The sequence below is a fragment of the Polypterus senegalus genome, chromosome 8 (assembly GCF_016835505.1).
Source record: "Polypterus senegalus isolate Bchr_013 chromosome 8, ASM1683550v1, whole genome shotgun sequence".
Taxonomy (NCBI): Eukaryota; Metazoa; Chordata; class Cladistia; order Polypteriformes; family Polypteridae; genus Polypterus; species Polypterus senegalus.
Genome location: NC_053161.1, coordinates 2,113,529 through 2,135,473, shown reverse-complemented (window position 1 = coordinate 2,135,473; position 21,945 = coordinate 2,113,529). Strand labels below are relative to the sequence as shown.

At 40.3% G+C, this 21,945-nt stretch overlaps 1 protein-coding gene across 1 annotated transcript in view; it reads right to left on the bottom strand.

Moving 5' to 3' along the window:
• Positions 1-18,811: 18,811 nt before the first annotated feature.
• LOC120533698 (gap junction delta-2 protein-like) overlaps positions 18,812-21,945 on the bottom strand; it is a 45,992-nt gene continuing 42,858 nt past the window's right edge. The window contains exon 2 of the mRNA XM_039760598.1: positions 18,812-21,354. Within this exon, the coding sequence (XP_039616532.1) occupies positions 20,517-21,354 (838 nt within the window). The 3' untranslated portion in view covers positions 18,812-20,516. The remainder of the gene's footprint in view (positions 21,355-21,945) is intronic.

Genomic DNA, 21,945 nt, shown 5'->3' with positions numbered 1-21,945 from the left:
CATTTGTTCAAACATGTTAAAATTAAAAAACAACATTTAGACTTGACCAATGATTAAAGCAAATGCTGTTTATCTCATAATGTAAGCCTAATAAAATTTAACTTATTCAGAATTTTAATAGCAGTTGTGATGAAAGAATATTTGAATTGGTTGCTTTTTATCCTAGGAATCTTAAACCTGTGACCTGAAGGCAAGATTTCTAATCTATATTTCCCTGTATTGAAATATGATCTTTTACCATTTCAATTCTTGTAATCACTTTAGTTACTGACTTAACAAGAATTTATTTAGTTGCATTACATGTATGTGTCCAACCATCCATCTATCCATACACCCATTAGTTTTTTTAATCCATTTACCCAGGGCAGATTTACGGGGGCAGCTGGAGCCTACCCCTGCAGCCATTGGTTGCAAGGCAGAAATAATATCTGGGCAAGGTGCTAGATCATCACTGCAGCCAAAGCATAAATGTTATAGTTGTCTGGAATGGCAGGTATTCTGTTTCACACACCGTTCAAGGAAGGGAGCGCATTTGTCTGATACGTGTATTTTCACGGCACATGTGCACTATTTTCACACAGGTATAGAGAGCATTGATATGAGGCTGTATCATAGATGTATATATGACTTTAGATGGTACTGCGTTCATAGAAATTACTCATGAATGCTTTAAAATCACTTCAGGTTTTTTTGTTCGCTGCCTCTTGACTCACCATGTATGAGAAAACCTCCACATATGATATACCATTTGACATGACTTGATGTCTAGTTATGCCAGACTTCAAGGTTTTTGTAGCTCTTGCTTATTTTTGTCCCCTAGACACATAAAACCCCTTATTTTTATGCCATTTTTGAAACATATTTTGTGCAGGAAATTACATTATTATAATAAAGAGTGGGCAGCATGGTGGTGCTGCTGCCTCGCAGTTAGGAGATCTGGGTTCGCTTCCCGGATCCTCCCTATGTGGAGTTTGTATGTACTCCCCGTGTCTGTGTGGGTTTCCTCCCACAGTCCAAAGACATACAGGTTAGGTGCATTGGCAATCCAAAATTGTCCCTAGTGTGTGCTTGGTGTGTGTGTGTGTGTGTGCGCCCTGCGTTGGGCTATCGCCCTGCCCAGGGTTTGTTTCCTGGGCCCTGTGTTGGCTGGGATTGGCTCCAGCAGACCCCCGTGACCCTGTAGTTAGGATATAGCGGGTTGGATAATGGATGGATAATAAAGAGTAAACCAATAGGTGTCTCCAGTAAAAATTAACAGGACTTTAAAAACTAGGGGATAGGTAATACAGGCACATGATATATAAACCTTCCAGGTTGCTGATCATGACTATGATGATATTTTTGATATCTGACCCTTTACTGGTGATCCTAGCCCTCTAAAAGCATTCCCCAGAAGGTTCTAATCTCAAAGACACATGATATCCGATATGGTGTTCCACAAGGCTCTATCCTGGGTCCGCTGCTCTTCTCAATCTACATGCTTCCGTTAGGTCAGATTATCTCAGGGCACAACGTGAGTTACCACAGCTATGCTGATGACACACAGCTGTATTTATCAATAGCACCTGATGACTCCGCCTCTTTCGATACACTAACACAATGTCTTACTGGTATTTCTGAATGGATGAATTGTAATTTTCTCAAACTAAATAAAGAGAAAACTGAAATTTTAGTAATTGTCAATAATGGATTCAATGAGGTTATCAGAAATAAACTTGATGCATTAGAATTTAAAAGTTAAGACGGAAGTAAAAAACTTAGGGGTAACCGTTGACTGTAATCTGAATTTTAAATCGCATATTCATCAGACCACTAGGACAGCATTTTTTCACTTAAGAAACATAGCAAAAGTTATACCTCTTATATCATTGAAAGATGCTGAGAAATTAATTCACGCTTTTGTTTTCAGTCGACTAGATTACTGTAACGCACTCCTCTCAGGACTACCCAAAAAATAAATCACTTGCAACGAGTGCAGAATGCAGCTGCTAGAATCCTAACTTGGAAAAGAAAATCCGAACACATTTCTCTAGTTTTGATGTCACTACACTGGTTACCTGTGTCATTCAGGATTGACTTTAAAATACTGCTTATGGTTTATAAAGCCTTACATAATCTCGCTCCATCTTATATATCGGAATGTCTGACACATTATATTCCAAATCGTAACCTTAGATCCTCAAATGAGGGTCTCCTTAGAATTCCAAGAACAAAACTTAAAAGAAGTGGTAAGGCGGCCTTCTGCTGTTATGCACCTAAAATCTGGAATAGCATACCAATAGGAATTCGCCAGGCAAATACAGTCGAGCACTTTAAAACACTGCTGAAAACACATTACTTTAACATGGCCTTTTTATAACTTCAATTTAACTTAATCCTGATACTCTGTATGTTCAATTCTTCACAATAACTATTCATAGTGGCTCTAAAATCCGTACTGACCCCAACTCTCTCTTCTGTTTCTTTTTCCAGTTTCTTTGTGGTGGCGGTCTGTGCCACCACCACCTACTCAAAGGCGCCAACATTGATGGACTGAAAGCCAGAAGTCTACGTGACCATCATCATCAGGTCCTTCCATGAAAACCCTAAATACAAAGAGGACTGTTTGACTTATGTTAGGTAGATTGCCCAGAGGGGACTGGGCGGTCTCGTGGTCTGGAACCCCTACAGATTTTATTTTTTTTCTCCAGCCTCTGGAGTTTTTTTTTTGTTTTTTCTGTCCACCCTGGCCATCGGACCTTACTTATTCTATGTTAATTAATGTTGACTTATGTTTATTTTTTAAAACATAATCATGTGGGATATTGTTTTAGACTATTTCAATGTCTGTGAATATGAATATGTTGTTATTTTGATGTTTTTTCTACTTCAATCAAAAATATTTAGACATTAAATTTTTACACAGAAGCACACTTTTTAATATTTTAAATATCTGATGCACCTATTCTTGTTTTTTATGTACTTCTACCTCATGAAGTACAACATTATAATTCTTATTAACATCTTAGGGCGGCTTACACTATTTTAGACATTTTTCGTTTTACTTCTGCATTGTATTGAGATGGACTTTATTTCTATTGAAGATTTTCAAAATTACCATTAAATACTGCAACTTATCAGTTTCACATTTCTTTAAAAGAATACGATTAACAGCGATAGTGTAATTGAAGTTTAAAGAAAAATGAGACAAATGATCCTCGTTATGAGACCTTTATAATTAAACGTTAATATACCATAGCTAAATGAGCCGCGTTGTGAGACCTTTATAATTAAAGGTTAATATACCGTAAATACTCTAATATTTTTGTTTTGTGTGATGTACAACCTCTTGATCAGACAGATGATAAGGAATTAGATTTACATTAGCGCACGAAAGTCCTGGGGCCTCATGTATAAACGGTGCATACGCACAAAAATGTTGCGTACGAACGTTTCCACGTTCAAATTGCAATGTATAAAATTGAAACTTGGCGTAAAGCCACGCACATTTTCACGGTAGCTCAAACCCTGGCGTACGCAAGTTCTCCACTCAGTTTTGCAGACTGGCGGCACCCAGCGTCAAAGCAATGCTACTGTTCCTGTGTGGTTTATCTTTCTTTTTCAGATCCACATCACTGATGTGGCTTTATAAATACACTGAAATTAACCGCTTATTGTTTATTACAATACAATACAATACAATTTATTTTTGTATAGCCCAAAATCACACAGGAATAGACTTTAACAGGCCCTGCCTCTTGACAGCCCCCCAGCCTTGACTCTTTAAGAAGACAAGGAAAAACTCCAAAAAAAAACCTTGTAGGGAAAAATGGAAGAAACCTTGGGAAAGGCAGTTCAAAGAGAGACCCCTTTTCAGGTAGGTTGGGCATGCAGTGGGTGTCAAAAGAAGGGGGTCAATACAATATAAAGAACAGAACAAATCCTCAATACAGTATAAAATAAAAATTTTAGAAGTACTTTAGAAGTATTTATTAGTTTAATGCATCTAATTGTAATTAACCAGTAACAATATAATGGTCCACAGAATGGTCAAACTATTCTAAATACCATAGCTGCTTTAGCGTTGTTACTCTCATTGCACCTTCTTCTTTCAGCTGCTCCCGTTAGGAGTTGCCACAGCAGATCATTTTTTTCTATATTACTCTCACTGCACCACTCAGAGCAGCTGATCAGAAAGAGAATTATCGGTATACAGCATCAAGCACATGCTGCTTCAGCCATGCTTCTTATTTGAACTGCTTCTCACATAGCAAACACTTCAAAACCTTTCCTGTATGGACCTCGCAATTTTAGAAACAGTTTCATCTCAAGAGCTCTAAACGCACTCTATCAGTCCATCAATTGCTCCTTGTAGATCTGTTTATACTTATAAGTACAATTACCTCACTGTAAACTTGCAAAATAGTTATAATATTGCACAACCTGTGCCACTTTATAAAGCGCATATTTACATATGATGATGATATAATTTTTGAGATGAAATGCAGCAAAATATGTTTATTATATTATACAGCTAAAACTTCAACTTTATTTAAGTAATCTGCATTTTTAATAATTATAGGACACGGTATTGCTACGCTTGCAAGGATCTGGCGCTCTGTTCATGGATTGTTCCTGCCCCGCACTGTCTGCTTCACTGGGACTGGCGTGAAGGATAGAATAATTAAACATGTACTATGAAGATATTTCAATGTTCCTTAAAAGTTTTGAAGAATTGGCGTTATAAGCTTACAGATGGCTTAACGGCTATTACAGAGCTGATTGTGTGGTGATTGGATATTTGGAGAATGAAAATGAAGGACAGGAATTGGAGGTTAGTACGTTTAAAAGAGACAGTACTGCTGCAATAAATTATTTCATTGAAGGTTGCACACAATCACTGTGCCACTGTGTTCCCATTTTTAATAACATGCTTTAACTCCTATCATCATGAAAATGATATCATGTATACATCTCAGTATTTTAATTATTCAGAGAGCTGTAATATCATGAATGTAATGGATTCTGTGTCCTGTTGGAGGAAGAGAAAGCCAGTTTAAAAAGCAAATAGTGATTCACACACACAGAGCACATAGAAGAACAAATACAAAACAAAGCATTTAACGTGCTACTTTAATTACGATGGGATTTGAGAAACTAGTAAATTAAACAATTTTAAGATTAAGTTTATGATGTTCTACTTTAATGACAAAATAAACTACGTGATTAAAGTGGAAATTTCGAGATTAAAATTGACATTTCGTGCATTTTTTTTCACTGTGCCCTAATAAGCTTTCAGATGACACTCTGACAGTAGACTACGACTCGCCTTTTCACAGTGACTTTGATATGTGACTTTTTTTTATTTCAGGCACTGTGCAACTTTGTGAACTTGAGCTTTCGACTTTCTCTCACACGCTATGTCACTCGATCAGCTTCCTTTTGTTGTTTATACCTCTATTTAAACCAACAAATAGTACGTTTTTCCTTGCCTCCACTTGGTATTCGCTGAAATTCTTCTATTTTACCTCAAACTTTTGCCATTTTAAGGGCTATTTATATTGATTTACATGTTCAAAGAGGTGTAATTCTGGGAGGAGTTGGGGTGGGGCAGCAGGCACGTTCATGTGCGTTACTTTTCACGCTGACCGGGATTTATGTAGTGGAAGAACGTGGAAGTTTGCGCATGCACAGATTTATGCATCTGGATTTTTCTGTGCATACACACAATCCCGCTTTTGTGCTTACGCCATGTTATAGTGTGAGTTCTACACAGGGCGTTATACATGAGGCCCCTGGATATCAGGTGAAAACAAGCATCATACTTCATAAAATATATTGTCCTATCCCATCATGCATTTCAAATTACTCATCATATCTCTTTAAAATTTCAGCGAAATGGAAGAGCTTATCTCTAACTTAAATACAAATGTAATTTTTTTTATTATTATTTTTTGTTTTCAGCTCTTAATGTCTTTTTGTTAGTGCAAGAGACCTGAGAAGAGAGAGAAACAGAGATACAGGCATATTTATTGTCTTACTCAAACACTGCAGGTAGCGCCCGTTAGCTACCATTTGCTGACTCTGTGTATGAGCGCAAGTACGGAAGCCGAGTAGCAAGTGTTAAGTCATTATTATTATTATTATTATTATTATTATTATTATTATTATTATTATTATTATCCATCTGTCCATCCATTATCCAACCTGCTAGATCCTAACTACAGGGTCACGGGGGTCTGCTGGAGCCAATCCCAGCCAACACAGGGCACAAGGCAAGAAACAAACCCTGGGCAGGGCGCCAACCCAATGCAGGGCACACACACACACACCCACACACGCACACACCAAGAACACACTAGGGACAATTTAGGATCACCAATGCACCTAACCTGCATGTCTTTGGACTGTGGGAGGAAACCGGAGCACCCGGAGGAAACCTACGCAGACACGGGGAGGATATGCAAACTCCATTATTATTGTTATTATTATTATTTAATGATTACAATACATTTTAAATAACTAAAGGTGTCTACTTTCTTGTTCATATGTTTGAAATGGTACAGCATTAATTTAAATCATGAAGTTCATTTGTTTGACTGTTAAATTTACGTTTACTGTTATTGATCATTTCCTAACTAGTAAAATTTTGCTGTAATTCTTGTACTTCTCAATTGATACACATTTGTATGGGTTTTGAACGCACTGTAGAAATGAAGTAATTGGTAAAGTGATTACTTTTTCAGGAAGCAATGCATAAAGTAATCCCGCTATAATTTATGAGGCAAAGTTATTAATTCCTAATGGATTCAATTCTTTGAGTTTGAGTTTCAACTCTTTTCATAAGACTTTCCCATATTGTATCCTTATAGCCTCAATCAAGGCCATGTCACATCGATTGTGATCACCAAGCTGACACTAAAGAACTGCGCCTGTGAGCTTTTGCAAACGTTGAATTTCCAATATACTTCACGATTTCTGTACATAAATCAGTGCCTGCCCTGCAGCTGCTTGGCCCTTAAAATGCTTTCCTGTGTTTAGATAAGATGAAAGCATTAATGGTGCCTTGGGTTGTTGAATGCTTCAGGCTGTGAGTTTGACCCTGGAGTTTGGGGTCTGGGTGTCTCACTCCTGAATGCTGTTGAGCTGCTAGTGCTGGCTCACCTGGTTTCCACAGGAGAGGCATAGTGGTACCATGCTTCTTCTAGGCACCTGGGTTTAGTTTTGTTGGCACCATGGTTCCCATATGCAGCCCAAAGACATGGGTGCTAGGTTCAACATGAAGTATTAATTATCTCTCTGTTGCTAAGTGTGAGTTTACCCCGGCATGGGCTATCCTCCAATCTGGGATCAGTTCCTTGCAACCATGCAATGGAAAAATCATGTTCACAAAATGGATAGTCTGTGCATACAAAGTATGCTGTGCATTTGATTATGTTGTATATTCTTATTTTGTGGTTAAGTGGACCCACATAATCCACAGCTGGAAAGGAACTGCCCCACAATATGAATATCAATGACAAGCATGGTGTAATGTGTACTGTATATACTGTACATACAAGTTACTGACTCTCTGAATCATACTTAAACCAGTTCAGTCAGGTGCTGGTGCTTATCAAGAAAATTCAGGGCGCAAGGTGTAAAACAGCCCTGGACTGGACAGTGACAGCCAATTGCAGGACCCATTGTCACAAACTCAAACTTTTAGAATGTCCAGTTCACTTAATACATATGTTTTTGGTGATGTGAGATCAAAATTAGAGTATCTGGAGAGAAACCCACACATACATGGCAAGAACATGTACATATGGGCACTGAAACTTGCACAAACAGGCATGTCTCTTTGGATGTGGATGAAGAACCCATGCAGACAAGTGGTTAAGTGAAAGCTCCACATTCAAACCTGGGACACTAGATCTATGAGGCAATAGCTCTATACAATGCTTGAATGCATTAGGGGTTAAAAATTCCTGGTGTCAATCTGGCTGAGTATTCCCCAGAGAAATTGCACCTGATAAATGAGGCAATGAGTATTATAGGTCACAAGGGTGCTAGTTCATTTCTTACCACTTACTGTATGACCTTGAATTGATTAACTTCCTTGTTTTTTAAAAATAAAAAAAATACAAGCGGGAGGATGCTGTTATAGCTCTGTAGTTAAAGAGTCACATAGGATGGCACTATATGAAATGAATGGTTATTTGTGTTTTGGTTCATTTAGTTTAATTGGAACATTGTAGTTCCTTGCTTTATTTGTTGGTCTCACTGGGACTATGAGTCATTTTAGGGCTTATTTCGTAACAAAACATTCTCAGTCTCATTTGTTCCAATCAGCATCGCTGGGCACTGGAGCCTATTGCAACAGCTTCATGTGCAAAAGAGGGATCGACTCAGGATTTGTCACAGGTCCACCATCATACATGCAATTGGCCTAATTAGAATTACCCATCACCCTACTGTGCACATCTTTACCTCAGTGGTAAGCAGTTGCATTAGAACCTAAGTATTTGGAGATATCCCGCCATGCTGCCTTGCCCATTTGACTCATTTGTCACTGCCACCCAAATTGAACCCCTAAGACTACATATCTATGCTGGGCTCAGCAGGTTCTGTGCTGCTGTTGTTACTTAGGTTTAGCATTACCTGATTGAGTTAACAGAGTTGACTACCCAGCTTAGCTTTAGATTATAAACACAGGTCACCATGTGGGATATTTGGGCTTATCTGGCACAACTGGAACTTTGTATCCCAGTCTGGCTATTAACGTTTATAGAAGTGTGAGGACTTGTGAGCTTCAGCTGATGTTGTGTCCATCAAAGGTAGAGATGCTGGAGCATGTTAGGCTCATATGAGGATGAAAGAGTCATCTTGGTGCTGCTGTTTTGTGGAGGCCCTTGGCATCTTAATGGTGGTATGACCTATTTGAGGTGTCCTGAATCGATTACTGTCTTTTTTTTTTTTGGTCACCTTGGAAAAGTGAAGCAATAAGGGAACTCTTTTCACCACAAGTTGAAGTATCTTGCCCCCTCGAGAGAGTCTTAAGTTTGCTGAATTGGAAGAGAAAAGCTGCCTGCTGCTTATTTTCTTTTCTCATTTTCAATTAACTTCACAAGTTGGCCACAGGAGGTGGCAAGTGAGAGACGAAAAGAAGTTAGTGCCCATATCAACATAGGAATTACCATCCCACACAGTTGGACTTCCTTCAGAAGGAAAATCAATAAACAGTGGGTTGTGTCAAATTTTTCTGTTCTCTCATCCACTGTTTGTTTTGCAGACACATGCTTGGCATGACCCACACGTCTGTTCTTGCTTGGAACTCCTGTTGTTTTTTTTTTCCCTTTTCATTCAATCTAAACTTATTTCAGTCCCAGCAATGAGTCGAAACCTAATGATATAAGTGCCATTAAAATTACTTTATTAAAATGATGTACTGACTCATTGGGATGAAGACACTAGTTTTTTTGGCCTGTTTTCCTTCATGCCTCACGCAGAAAACTGCATGCCTTGCTTTTCACACATTTTTTTTCTTACATTGGCTTATTCATGTGTCTTCCTGTCTGATTCAGCACAACTCCTCCCATTTCTTGATTTCTTTTTTGTTTGTTTGTTTTTAATGCCATACTCCTACTTCGGTGTTCTTACAGTATGTATTTGGACATGCTGTAGCTTATTTGCAAAGATCCCAGACTGTTAACCACTAGGATGGCAGTTCGGTTCTTGCTTCTAAGCAATTGCTGATGCTAAGTGAGTCACTAAATCTGAATGCTTCATTTGTAAGGAATAGAGAAATAAACAATCATGCAGATAGTGTAGTTTAGGGACTAAGAAACTGGACTAAATCAACAAATCAACAAAGGCATTGGTTTAGTCAGTGCCTTTGACTCATTATTAGACCCGGGGCAGGACACTTATCCCGAATGTGCTCTATTTATAACTGACATATGCATAAATAATTGGGCTGGATAGCTTAGTGGATTAGCATATGGACTATAACCAAAAAAGAATACCAGTTCAATTTCTGTCTTTGACTCATTATCTGACTGTGACCAAGTCATTTAATTTTCATATGCTGCTACAACAAAGAAAACATATGTAAAATGCTGTATAAAATGTGTCTTAGTATATTAGAATATGGATTGAGAATAAAAGTAATGTTTTAGGATATACCTGACACTACGTGACACGTACGCTTGCAGATGCTGCTGCTATGCAAGCAGTATACTGACTATACTTGTGTATATATTTTAAGCAAATCTGGAGGATTCCACCAGTTGGCAGTGTGAGATGCTTTCGCAATGGTGCAAAAAAAAGATGGAGACATTGACCAAGAAGATGGTTTGTGAGCCTTTTAAATGCATCGTGTCATTGCGATGGGGAATATGCTTGCCTAATAGATGAAGAAAAGCACCATGAATACATTCATATGTCATCATTTAGATTTAATGATTTGCTTCACCACATCAAACCAGTCATCAGACACTGAAGCACGCACAATGATCCTGTTGGAGCTGCAATGCAGCTTGCCGTCACGCTGTGTTATCCTGCAATGGCAAATCCCTACTTCTTTTCTCAGACATTTGCCGCTTTGCACAGTATCTCTCTCAAATTTGCTTCCATTTTGTCTTGCATGTTTCCACATCCACTTTCAAAGAGCTGGGACCTCATGTATAACGCCATGCGTAGAACTCGCACTATAACATGGCGTAAGCACAAAAGCCGAAATGTGCTTACACACAGAAAAATCCAGATGCAGGAATCTGTGCGTACTCCAACTTCCACGTTCTTCCGCTACATAAATCGCGATCAGCGTGAAAACTAACGCTTGTGCACGCGCATTATGTAACACCCCAACTCCTCCCAGAATTACGCCTGTTTGAATATGCAAATCAATATAAATCGCCCTTATGCGCAGCCTTCTGTGAAAAGACAATGGGAAATGCACGGGGGAAAATATAAGAATTTCAGCGAATACCAAGTGGAGGCAAAGGAAAAACATACTATTTGTTCAAATAAACCACGGTATAATCAACAAAAGGAAGTTGATCGAGTGACATAGCGTGTTGGAGAAACTTGAAAGCTCACGTTCACAAAATCGCACAGTGCCGGAAATAAAAAAAGAAGTCGCCGTGAAAAGGTGAGTTGTAGCCCACTGTCTTAGTGTCATAAGAAAGCTTATTAGGGTACAGAGTAAAAAAGGCACACAGTGAGGAAAAAGCACGAAATGTCAACTTCAATCTCGACATTTCCACTTTAATCACGTAGTTTACTTTGTCATTAAAGTAGAACATCATAAACTTCATCTTAAAATCTTTTAATTAACCAGTTTCTCAAATCACATCGTAATTAAAGTAGCACGTTAAATGCTTTGTTTTGTATTTGATCTTCTATGTGCTCTGTGTGTGAATCACTACTTGCTTTTTAAACCGGCTCTCTTCCTCCAACTGGACACAGAGTCCATTACATTCGTGATATTACAGCTCTCTGAATAACTAAAATACTGAGATGTATACGTGATATCATTTTTATGATGATAGGAGTTACAGCACGTTATTAAACATGTGTTTTACTTCGATGAAATAATTTATTGCAGCAGTACTCAGGGGCGGCTCTAGGCTTGTGGTGGCACTGGGCAGAGGAAGAATCGATGGCTCCTTCCCCCGCCAATGTCAGTAAGGTAGCTTATGCACGGTGGATGGCCACATCTGTTGCAGACACTGCATAGCCACCTCGTGCTCATGACACAAGCATTTAACTTTTGCCGAAATTTGTCGCTGTGTTTTTAGCTGTTTTGTTATTTTCTCTTTCTGTTTTATATTCAATATATATTGGTGAGCCGTCACTGCAGTCAGTGCTTTTCTTTCCCCAAGTAACCGATCGCCACACAATCAGCTCTGTAATAGACGTTAAGCCATCTGTAAGCTTAGCGCCGATTCTTCAAAACGTTTAAGGAACATTGAAATATCTTCGTAGTACATGTTTAATTATTCTATCCTTAACGACACTCCCAGTGAAGAATATAGATTATTTAAATGAAGTTAAAGTTTTATCTGTATAATTTACCAAACATATTTTGCTGCATTTCACCTTAAAAATGATATCGTCATCATATGTAAATACGCGCTTTATAAAGTGGCTCAGGTTGTGCGATATTATAACTGTAGTGCAAGTTTACAGTGGGGTGATTGTACTTATAAGTACAAACAGTTCTACAAGGAGCAATTGATTGAGTGCGTTTAAAGTTCTTGGGATGAAACTGTTTCTGAACCGCGAGGTCCGTACAGGAAAGGCTTTAAAACATTTTGCATTGGCTGAGGCAGCGTGTCCTGGAAGCTGTATACCGATAATTCTCTTTCCGATCAGCTGCTGCTGTGATTCCTCACTCAGATACAGTGATATAAATACTCTGAGTCGTGCAGTGAGAGAAATATGGAAAAAGATGATCCGCTGTGGCAACTCCTAACGGGAGGAGCTAAAAGAAGAAGAAGAAGAAGAAGAAGGAAAAGTGAGAGTAACAACACTAAAGCAGTTCTAGTATTTGGAATACTATGGCTGTTCCCTGGACCATTATATTGTTACGAGTTAATTACAATCAGATGCGTTAAACTAATAAACAATATGCGGTTAGTTTCAGTGTATTTATAAAGCCGCGTTATGAAAATAATGAGTAATCACACAGGAACTGCTTTGACGCTGGGTGCCACCAGTCTGCAAAACCGAGCGGAGAACTTGCGTACGACAAGGCATGAGGTACCGTGGAAAAGTGCGTAGCTTTACGCCAAGTGTAGGTTTTATACATCACGATTTCAACGTGGAAAAGTTCTTACGCAACATTTCTGTGCGTACGCACTGTTTATACATGAGGCCCCTGGTCATTTAATGCTAGCTGTTCTGATAGGCATGTTTTTCAATATGGAGATGCTGATAGTAAACAACGATGCTGATGTCACATGCTAAAAGTTGAATCCACATGCCACACAAATTTTTGCTGGTACTCACACACACATTGCGTTAATTTCTGACGATGTGCTCAGAGGACATATCAAAATTAGTGCTGGGAATGTGCGGCAGCCATGATGCGTGTACATAAGTGTGCTGAGTGTCAAGTATAAACAAGCCTTAACATGTCTCATGGCAAGTTCAGGTACTGTGGTATTCTGTGTACTGTACGGAACAGAATTAAACTTAATGTTTTAGACACTATTCTAATGTTGGACAGTTTCTTCTCATATAATTTGATAGAGTGGAAATTTTGTGAATAAGCAATGGTATAAAGTGAGCACAATTAATTAAAACTAAACTGTGTAATACAGACATTGAAAAACACGAGGGGGCGACCGCCCTGGTTTTGTTGGTGGTCTCGGGTAGGGGGCTTGGAAGCCCAACCCTGTAGGGGCCCAAGACCACCGCCAGGCGGCGCCCTGGTGCCTGAAGAACCCTGGAGCCCAGCACTTCCGCCACACGGGGGCGTGTCCAAGGAGGAGTGCCGGGAAACAGCTGGAGTCCATCCGGGGTGGTATAAAAGGGGCCGCCTCCCTGCATTCGAGAGCGGAAGTCGGGTGGAAGAGGACGGAGCTGGAGAGAGGACTGGAGGCGGCCAGAAGAAGGGTAAGAAAGACTGTGAGAGGCCTGGACTTTGGGGGATTTGGTGCTGGAGGCACTGGGATGTGCACTGAACTGTTTGTAAATATTGTATATAGTTGGGTGAATAAATGGGTGTGCTGGGTGATAAACCGTTGTCCGTCTGTCTGTGTCCGGGTCCCGTACCACACAGCATATTTGTTTTTGCACACAGCAAGCTGGACCTCCTCTTTTCAGATGTTAATGCCTTTAAATATAAACCTGTGGTACAATTGAAAAGATCTGACTATATTTTATGCCACCTACAAGTATGCTATTGTCAGCAGCAATTCTCCTATTATCCAAGCTAGAAGTTCTTATGTGTGTTTTGCGGGGATTGTGGTTTATTGTAACATTTATATTACTTATAACAATTTCTATCTAAGCATTCAACTACAGTTTGCACTGTGTGTATAATTGTATGGGACAAAAAAGAATTTGATTTAACCAAGTCACCTAACCTGCATTCACTTCAATTGTAATAAACAGTCATGTAAAACATCTTTGCAGACAGTATGGCTTAGTGAATTAGTATATGGACTGTTACCGACAGTTCCTACCCCTAACTCATTAAATGTGCCATTTACTTAACCAGCATGCGCTTCATTTACAAAGAACAGACACATTCTACATAATAGTGCTGATAATATGGCTTTGGTAGATTATTGTCTGGACAAATGCCAACTATGATGTCCCTGAATGTTCTTCTGTTGCAAAGAAAAAACATCACTTACTAGGCTAGCAACTGAATGCCAGTTAAATTCATGCCTCTGAAATATTGGCTGACTCTGACCAAGACATTTAATTTGCATGTGCTTCTATTGTAAGACTAATTGTAAAGAGTAGGTACAGTATATTGGTAATGTGGTAGATGTCGCACTGCAAATCTCACGGATGACAGGACAGTCTCCAATTCTGACTCATTTGCTGATTATGATCATGTAATTTATTGTGCCTATGCCCTAGTTGTACAGAAGCAATATGTTAACAACAATGCAGGTAATATGGCTTATTGGCTTGATGTTGGAATGTAAACCACAAACATGGCAGTTCAGTTACCACCCCTGACTCACAATATGACTGAATGTGATTGAAATATATGGAAACATTTGTGGTATAGCTATAGCATACTTGTAAAATTTATTGGAATGGTGTTTAAAATAAGGATTGCCTATAAGATGCTATCTTTGGATCAGATTGTAATTTTTATCACTCTATCATGAATAATTGATGTTTTTTTTTGGAATGTGCAATAAATCTAGAAGGCATGTTCTCCAAGAGTGGTTTCTGGCACCACTTCGGTCCTCATGAGCCTCATGAGAAGCTATTGCTTAAAGCCATTAGCTAAGTGCTGAACCTCTGTTTTTGTACTATTTTTAATGGTACATCAATATGTGGTGGCAAATGAGCTCTTACAGTTTACCATAGGTCATGGCCTGGTCATCATCCTCTGCCTCCAAAACTATTTCCTTTAGTAAGCTGGCAGTGTTTGATTTTAGCTATGGCTTGAGCTCCAATACTGCTGAGGTATGGTTAATTCTAACTCCTGTGTTAGTTCAGGTTCTGGTCTAGTTTCAAATTTTAAAGTAGCTCTTCCTCAGGAATTTCAGTGGTGGCTAAGCAATGTCTGAACCCTGCTCTCCCAGGACCTTCAAAATCACCTGCCATGCTGACTAGTCTTGTATACCCCAGTTTCTCAGCATGAAAAGAAATTACAGTAATTGGTGTTTCCTAGTCCTAGAACCAAAGCGCAAACCTCTCTGGCCATCTGTCACATGGTTAAATCCCCATCAGTGCTTAGTGATATTAAAGAGCAGCTTAGTGCACCAGGCAGAAGGCATGTGGGGGGAGGTGGTTAGGAGGTTTATTGGCGCTACCAACCCCAAGAAGGAGGGGGTGCAAGGCCCTCAGGGTTCCCAGTCTTTCTTTCTGCACTAAGATGGATAGCCTTGTTCCTGGTTTCTTTGCCAACCTCCCATTTGGCAAATCTTCTTTTTTTTTCCATTGGAGTCTGTCATGGATCATTTACAGAATTAAAACAAAAGTATAAGACAAATGTACATTGCCATATAATATCCAGCTAATTCACCTGTGAAGACATCCCACAGAGATGGAGACACAGCAAGAAGAAACTTGACACTGTGGCATCATTCAAGGCATATTTATATATACATATATAAATATATATATATTATACATATATATATTTATATACATACATTATATATGTACATCCATTATTTACATAAAAAACCTTAAAATAAGGTTAATACTTGTAAAAAATGTGCATAAAACCACATAACTCTTCAAAGTAAGAACAGGAGCCAAATACAAGAAAAGCAGTAGGCCAGATCACAGGAAACGGGATAACTGCAGCAAGTGGGCCAGTGTTTCCATGTAAGCAGCCATGCTGTCATGCGTGTGCGTGCATGTCCTTGCCTTTTGTTTTTTTTTGGTGTGTGCAATTGCGTGCATGTGCATCTGCATCAGCTATTTATGCTTCCTTTTAAAACCACTACTGTCAACATGGGAGACAGTTTTAAATAAAAGTCTTTTTAAATGGCCATCCTTCCAAGTTCTTTGCTATTTATTTACTACAGGGTGGCAGGGAACTTTAGCCTATTTTGGCAGAACCAGGTGCTATCTTAAATGGGAAGGCAGTCCATCACAGGGCCCACATATAATAAGCCAATCAACTTAAGAGGAGAGAGACTCAAGGGTTGGGAATATCAGTTCCAGAGCCATCGGCCACCATTCATATGCAACTAATATAGGTAAACTAACATGTAAGTCTTTAAGATATGAGTCTCTAAGTCATCAAATCTAGTCCTAATAGCCCTGTACCTGCACTAAAGCCTACTCTGCCAGTTTGGCATCTTATAAAAATGAGACTAAAAAAATATTACATTAAAATACACAAACTACTCAGAAAGTGATTAGCCCAGGTATAGATCCCAAGTCCTCACAGGCCTGTGATATTATTAAAACCACTCTGCAAATATGACATCCTATAAAAGTAAGACTAGAAAAATGTTGAAAAGAAAATAAACTAAACAGTAAGTAATTAGCTCAGGTGTCACATCCAAGTTCCGTTGGCTGTGAGGTAATGGATTATCCAGTATGCATTCCCATAAAAATTTCACATACAAAATACAAAATTTAAAGTTGCATGGATAAAGGAAGAAAAGGGCAAACTGCAATGAGAAACCCAATTATTGTACACAGGTCCCAGCAGATTTAAGTATTGTGTTAATCTTTCAAATTGTGACTTAAAAAACAGATGACAATAAGTTCAATATTCAAGGTATTGAATTCAAGTTCCTGGACTACTGAGGTAACTGCAATAATCGCCAGTTAAAAAAGTTCATATAATGAAATAGAGAAAAGAATACATTTCCTGCAGAATGTTAAGCCTGGGTTTTGATCCCAAGTCCTGCAATTCTGATGCAGGATCTTATCAAGTGGTCAAAAAAATAAATAAATTATGTGTGCAAATGGATTAAAGGCAAAGCTCCCCAGAGATAGCAAGTGAATTGTGAAAGTCCAGCAATAGGGATAACCACTGCACCAACCTGTCACCCACATGAATGTGACTCCAAAAACTGATCTATAACATCAAAGTCATGTTGTAGAGAAAGGCTGTGGGTTGTATGTGGGGTTGGTTGGAGAGAAAAACTGCAAAGAGATAATAGAAACTGGGACTTGGATATTGAACCCAAGCTACAGGAGCTGTAAGGCAGCATCCCTACCCAAGAATAGCAGACCCACTTAATCTAATTCAGGGGTCTTATCCTAGTAGACCTAGTAGTAGCTTATCCTAGTAGCACTGGTCAGAAGGAAGGAAAAAGGTCCTTAACAGGGCACTTTTCAGTCAATAGGACTGGTCATACACACATATACACTTGGAAAATTTGAAATTGCCAGTTAGTCTATTCTGCATTACATTGGGAATGTAGAAGGAAATCCCATGCAAACACAGTGAGAATATGCAGCCTCCACATGGACAATAAAACTTGGTACAGGATCTGAACCAGGGGACCTGGATCCATGAAACAGCAGCACTAACCACTGTATCTCCAAGCTGCATTTTACTTAAAAATATAAATTAAAGCAAAAAATAGTTTGAACAATGCAGGGAAATCAAACACTATATAGACCAGGAACACCCTGGATATTGAACCCAAGTCCCAGGAGCTACCTCTTAACCACTGTGCCACCCTGTAAAAACTGGCATCAAACTTGTGGTTGCCTCCATTATTCAAATAAAACTGGTTTTCTTCAAAAAGTACAAAAATGATATACTTTTTTTCAAATTTGGATGATCAATATTTGTGTGTGTATACTCCTTTTTCTTGCTTATTCATGCTTCTTCATGCATGTGCGTGCCCTTATTTGGTTGTTGTTTTACCTGATGGCCCCACTGCTTTATGTGTGCCAGTTTCCTGTGATGCCCTTGAAATGCATATTCTTTGATATCCCTGTACAAAAACTCTCCAGAATCTTCGGGATCTGCTACAAGTAAAGACATGAGTTAGTTGGTCTCTATGGAAAATGGCTGGCGCAGCAGTGCTGGCCACTCACTGGGGCACAATTTCATATTCAGGAAAATGGCTTCATCTCTGTATGCATAGCACCTTTTTTAAAGATCCGTGGCTGAGCTTTGCATTTTTGACTGGCAGTGCCAGTGTGGGTCCAGCAGTGTTGCATACATGTTGCCAGAGACCCTGGCAGAAAGCACCCCTTGTTGGACAAATCAAAATTGCCAGCAACATGCTGGTCAGAGGATGATGCCACCAGGTGCCATTACACTCTTATCACACCTGCTTCATCCTGTAGACAGCAGTTAGAGAGGGTGAGGAGCCTGAGCGGGTGCTGCTGAACTGCTTCTACATACCGCATAAGAATGGAAATTCTGGTATGAAATCCACAGGACCTGGAGCCTGATAGTGAAATTTCTGCTTTGACTTTCCAGCAGCCTGAGGAGGCCATTGCCAGCCCTACAGCACCCTGTTTCCAGGCACAACCTCCCATAAGGGGGCATTTCCAGCCTGTCTCACTTCCAGCAGCTTGAGACATCCCTGAATGAGCCAGTGCAGTGGGTTCACCTGACTGAGTAGGAAGGCCTTTGCACATCTGGAATATAATAAAACCCACTGCCCCCTTATCCTTCTCAAAAAAGCAACCCACCACCCTCCCACCCCCTAAACACCCCAAACACACATGCAGAAATGGCTTTCATACATTAGCAGAATCACACAATTAATGGTTAGTGACATGCAGAAAACTTCATGAAGGCTCCCGCCACAAAGCTGGCATAGCCGCAGCTCTGCTGGCCACATCTGGCTGCCTGCAAGCTCCAGATGCTGGAAGCTTTCTCTTTGCAATCCGCTCATTTTGCAGATAGTGGCAGCCTTAATTCCTGCTGCAGATGCCCTGGATGGCCACACAGGCTTCTCACACTAGTCCCCTCAATGGATGAACATTAAGTCCCAAGCACCTTTTGCTACAGTACAGTACTTGTGTTTGTCAATCTGCTTCGGAAATCTGCGCTCAGAGGGTTGGTTAGGCTGGTGAACTCATGGCTTCAGTAACGAGGTATCAGCCTCCAACGTGCAGCATTCACCTAACCCAGAGCAAACAGAAAAGGGTTCTTTAGAGAGTCAAGGAGAGAGGGGTAGCTGAACCCACCCTGAAACTCGCAGCTCAAACTCAGCAGGCTTCTCTGACAAGCTTGAACCTCAGGACATACTCCTCCACTGGCTGGGAAGCTGCCACTCTGATTTTTTCATCTGATAATCCCACACCTATCGTTGCAGAGATTCTGTCTGGCCGGAGGTTACAAACATGTCAAAGACCTGCCAGAGTTAGCATTACTGAGGCTTTTCAAAGGCATCTATAAGAAAGGTTGGTGTGACCTCCCCAGCCAAGGTCACTGAGGGCGCGTCCATAAGATGACTAGATCCATCCTCCCAGATTAATTACAAAGTCCCATCCCTTTCTCCCTAGCTCTCTGTGTCATTCTTCTTCCTTTTTGCAAGGGTTTGTGCTCTTTTCTTGGTCTATTGCAATTGGAGGCTGGTGTAGTTATTGCTGGTGCAGGGCAGTTTAGGGAATTGGTGGTGGGCACGTAAAGGGCAGGGTTGGTGGAAGTAGCACCTGGGAAAGAAGCAGGGAAAGCCTACGTGCTGAAATTAAGACAGAGGTGGGGCAGCACCTGGAAAGGGGCTTGAGAGGAATGGGTTGGAGAACGGCACTCAGATTTGCAGCGTCGTCCCTCATTGTGCCAGCATTACCAACCCATTCTGTCAGGTGCTTGGAAGAGATAAATAGTGCATTTCTGGCTCTTTAATTATATGGCTTTGAAATAAAAGTGGTAAACCTGAGACGCCGGCACCAGGGAGGAAAGTCTAGGGTAGCGCCCTCATGTGAAAAGTCAGAAAAAAAGGAAGCCCGCTCATACTTTGATAATATACAAATACTCTGGTGAGCTTCCTTTTCTTTTTAAAAATTGCAAATAGTCCAGAAGTTAAAAAATACAAAATCAACTATAAAACAAAACAACTTAGGCATTTTGTTAAGGTTTAAAAAAGAAAAAAAAGAAACACACAGCCTGTTTTGCAGTAACTCATGGGGTGGGGGGGAACCCCATACAGCGAATAGGTGCAATTCAAGAGGGGTCAGAGGAAGGGTTTGAAACTGGGGATATTAGGTGTCAGTGGAAGTGCGCCCTCTTCCTTGACCCCCCCATCCTTCCCTCTCAGCTACAGATCAATTTAAATGGGCACGTATGTCAGCCCACTCCACCTCCTGCTTTCATCGGTTCCACATGGAGGAATTCCTTCAGCCGGGAACAAGAAACTTGTTTCCTCGTTTTTGGATTTTTCCATCTTCTTTGGGACCGGGAAATGAAAAATTTGGCGTCAAACGTATGCTGACTCACTGGACTGAGTTCTGCCCAAGTTGGGGACCTGCGTTAAGTGAGAGACATCTTTCTTCCGCACCTCACAGATAGATTTCCTCCGTGCCTGGACCCCTCGGATAGCAGTTTTGATCTTCCTCCAGCCCAGGTGGTTGAGCTCTGCCAAATTGAGGACCACACATATACCACTGACGGCAAACATGAAGACCAGAAACACTGTCTTCTCGGTGGGCCGTGACACATAGCACTCTACTTCCTTCATGCAAGGGTAACGTTCACACTCAAAGATTGCGGGTACATTGAATCCATAAAGAAAGTACTGGCCAGCCAGAAAGCCAATCTCTAGAGCATTTCTGAAAACCACCTGGATGATATAGAACCTGGAAATACCCTCCTGACGATGGAACTTGGTACTCTTGCTGGTCCTCATGGGGGTGTTGGGAATCTCTTTTACCTCCAAACAATCAGGTTCCTCCTTGGCTGTCCCATCTGGGTTTTGCACCAGGATGCCATTTACATTCTTTAGCTTTTTGCTGCTTTCTGGCCTACTGAAGTCCTTTTCGAGAAGAGGGTAGAGGAAGGAATATCTGCGATCACGCTGCTTAGCGGACTGATGGACTGAGTAGGTGATGAAGCACAGGCTGGGGGTACACACCAGGATGATCTGGAAGACCCAGTAGCGGATGTGGGAGATGGGGAAGGCTTTGTCATAGCAGGCCTGATTACAACCAGGCTGCAAGGTGTTGCACATGAACATGGTCTGCTCGTCTTCATACACCGTCTCTCCTACAATGGCCACAATGAGGATCCGGAAGATTACCACCACTGTCAGCAGGATTCTGTAAGAGAGAAAGGATTGTCATTAAAATCAAAGGGAGCTATAGGCATACTGGACAGAAAACACTAACCAGAAGAGAGTACAGCGTCCAGTAGAGGGTTGGATCTTACAACTGGTGAAAATTACTTGATAACCAAATTGTGAATTTGTCTTAAAAATATAGCAGAGTCATATAGTGAACTGGATTGTTGTCATGCACCAGTAACAGCAAATGAAACTGATATCAAATAATTAACTTGTTTATTAAGAGCAAATCTAGGATCAGTTGTCAATGGAAGCCAATAACAAAACCACAGTACCATGAGCAGCTGATATAACTGTTTGACTGCCGAGCATGTTTCATTACACAGAGACATGTAATAAGGAGTCAAGTCTGACACTTTGTGAAAGAGTCCAGAATAGAGTTGTTAGCATCTCGTTAATAGCAAGGAGAGCAGTTACATAACAATGGAAAAGGAGAAAATAACCAGCAAAGACAAAAAAGCAACCCGTGTTTAACCATGGTCATGTAACTGGTGAGTACAATGAAATGGACTTGAACAAACAGTAGAAAAGGAAAATGAAAAAGCAGTAAGTGTGGTGTGCAAGTGGT